The 1,384-nt window shown below is 41.1% G+C and overlaps 1 protein-coding gene across 1 annotated transcript; it reads left to right on the forward strand.

Annotated features, from left to right (window-relative positions):
* On the forward strand, positions 1 to 1,057 carry LOC128132080 (E3 ubiquitin-protein ligase SINA-like 10). Its single transcript, XM_052768123.1, has 2 exons — positions 1 to 279; positions 384 to 1,057. The coding sequence occupies exons 1-2, from the start codon at positions 73 to 75 to the stop codon at positions 1,050 to 1,052; spliced, it is 876 nt and encodes a 291-aa protein (XP_052624083.1). The 5' UTR covers positions 1 to 72; the 3' UTR covers positions 1,053 to 1,057.
* The last annotated feature ends 327 nt before the right edge of the window (positions 1,058 to 1,384 follow it).

Below are 1,384 nucleotides of genomic sequence, written 5' to 3' on the forward strand. Positions count from 1 at the left end.
TCGTCGCAGCCGCAGCCTCAAAGGCCGATTCAGCATGCACGAAGGAACCGGCGAACCACTCGATCTACTGCGATGAACCAAGAGGTGGATATGGTTCCCTTGGAAGTGGTGGATTCCGATTCCGATTCAAATTCCGATCCTCAACGACTTGAGGCGGAAGACAAAGGGGCAGATGGTGTACCGGAGGTTGCAGGTGAAGCAATTCCGATTGTGGCCACCGATCCAGACTTGCTAAATTGCAGTATCTGTCATTATCCGTTGTGTACGCCGATCTTCCTGGTAATTCCAACATCTAATCTAGCTAAACCTTGCGCTGCTAATTCAACAAGATCAGAAGAAACATTGTTCATTGCATATATCATTTAATTTGGTTTCTGTTGTAGTGTGATGATGGGCATACATCATGCTATACTTGCCTAATCCGTTCAGAGAACAAGTGTCCTTCATGCAGCGTTCCAAAGGGCTTTAAGCATTGTCGAGGAATGGAAAAGCTGATAGCATCACTGCGAGTAGAGTGCAAGAACAAGAAGTTTGGATGCCAAGAGATATTGATGAACCACAAGAGAGCCAAGCATGAAAACATATGTCCGCATACATTATGTTTCTGTCCTGATTCCTCCTGCGGCTTGGCCGCTTCTTGCAAGCTCCTGTACAACCATTTCAGTCGCCATCACTCTGCTATTCAATTCGTCTACAATGCCGTCTTCAATCTTCGTGTTGAAACAACCCAGAAGCACGTCATTCTTCAGGAACGGAATGAAAAGGTTATCTTCATCGTCAACCATGATGTTGTAGGACATGGAAGAGTCTTCAATGTCGACTGCGTAGGACCAGACACATTTAAGAATGGTTTTGTGTATCGGCTGACTGTGAAATCCATGGACGCATGTTTATCGATGGAGTGTGTACCCGAAGTCTCCACAAAGTGGAAGGAACATACTCCTGATAACAACTATTTAACCATCCCATCTCGTATAACGGGATTCGGCCTGCAAGTGTGCATCAAGAAAGCTCAAAAAGAGTCATGGTCTTTTAAAGGAAACGGATTTTAGTCGAATACAGTATAATAATAGTATATATATACCTTAGTCGTTGTTTTCTAGAATTTATTGGTGTTCATTATACTGTTTTCTTTTTTCATTAAGTTCAATTAATCCATCACTCAAAAGAAATGTAATTAGTTTTGATTTGTCAAAGTTGATGAAAATCTTATATAATATGTAAAGAAGGCTGCAACGAAATATCAATTACTCAAAAGAAAAAAATATCATACTAATCTCACTATAAATATTTAAGCATCGATCCTTACCAAAATAGTCTATGTTCAGGCATATGCATTTAGCTTCAACATTGGGCTATCCAACATGTCTAGCTAGACCGGTGA

Source organism: Lactuca sativa, chromosome 2, assembly GCF_002870075.4.
Source record: "Lactuca sativa cultivar Salinas chromosome 2, Lsat_Salinas_v11, whole genome shotgun sequence".
Classification (NCBI taxonomy): domain Eukaryota; kingdom Viridiplantae; phylum Streptophyta; class Magnoliopsida; order Asterales; family Asteraceae; genus Lactuca; species Lactuca sativa.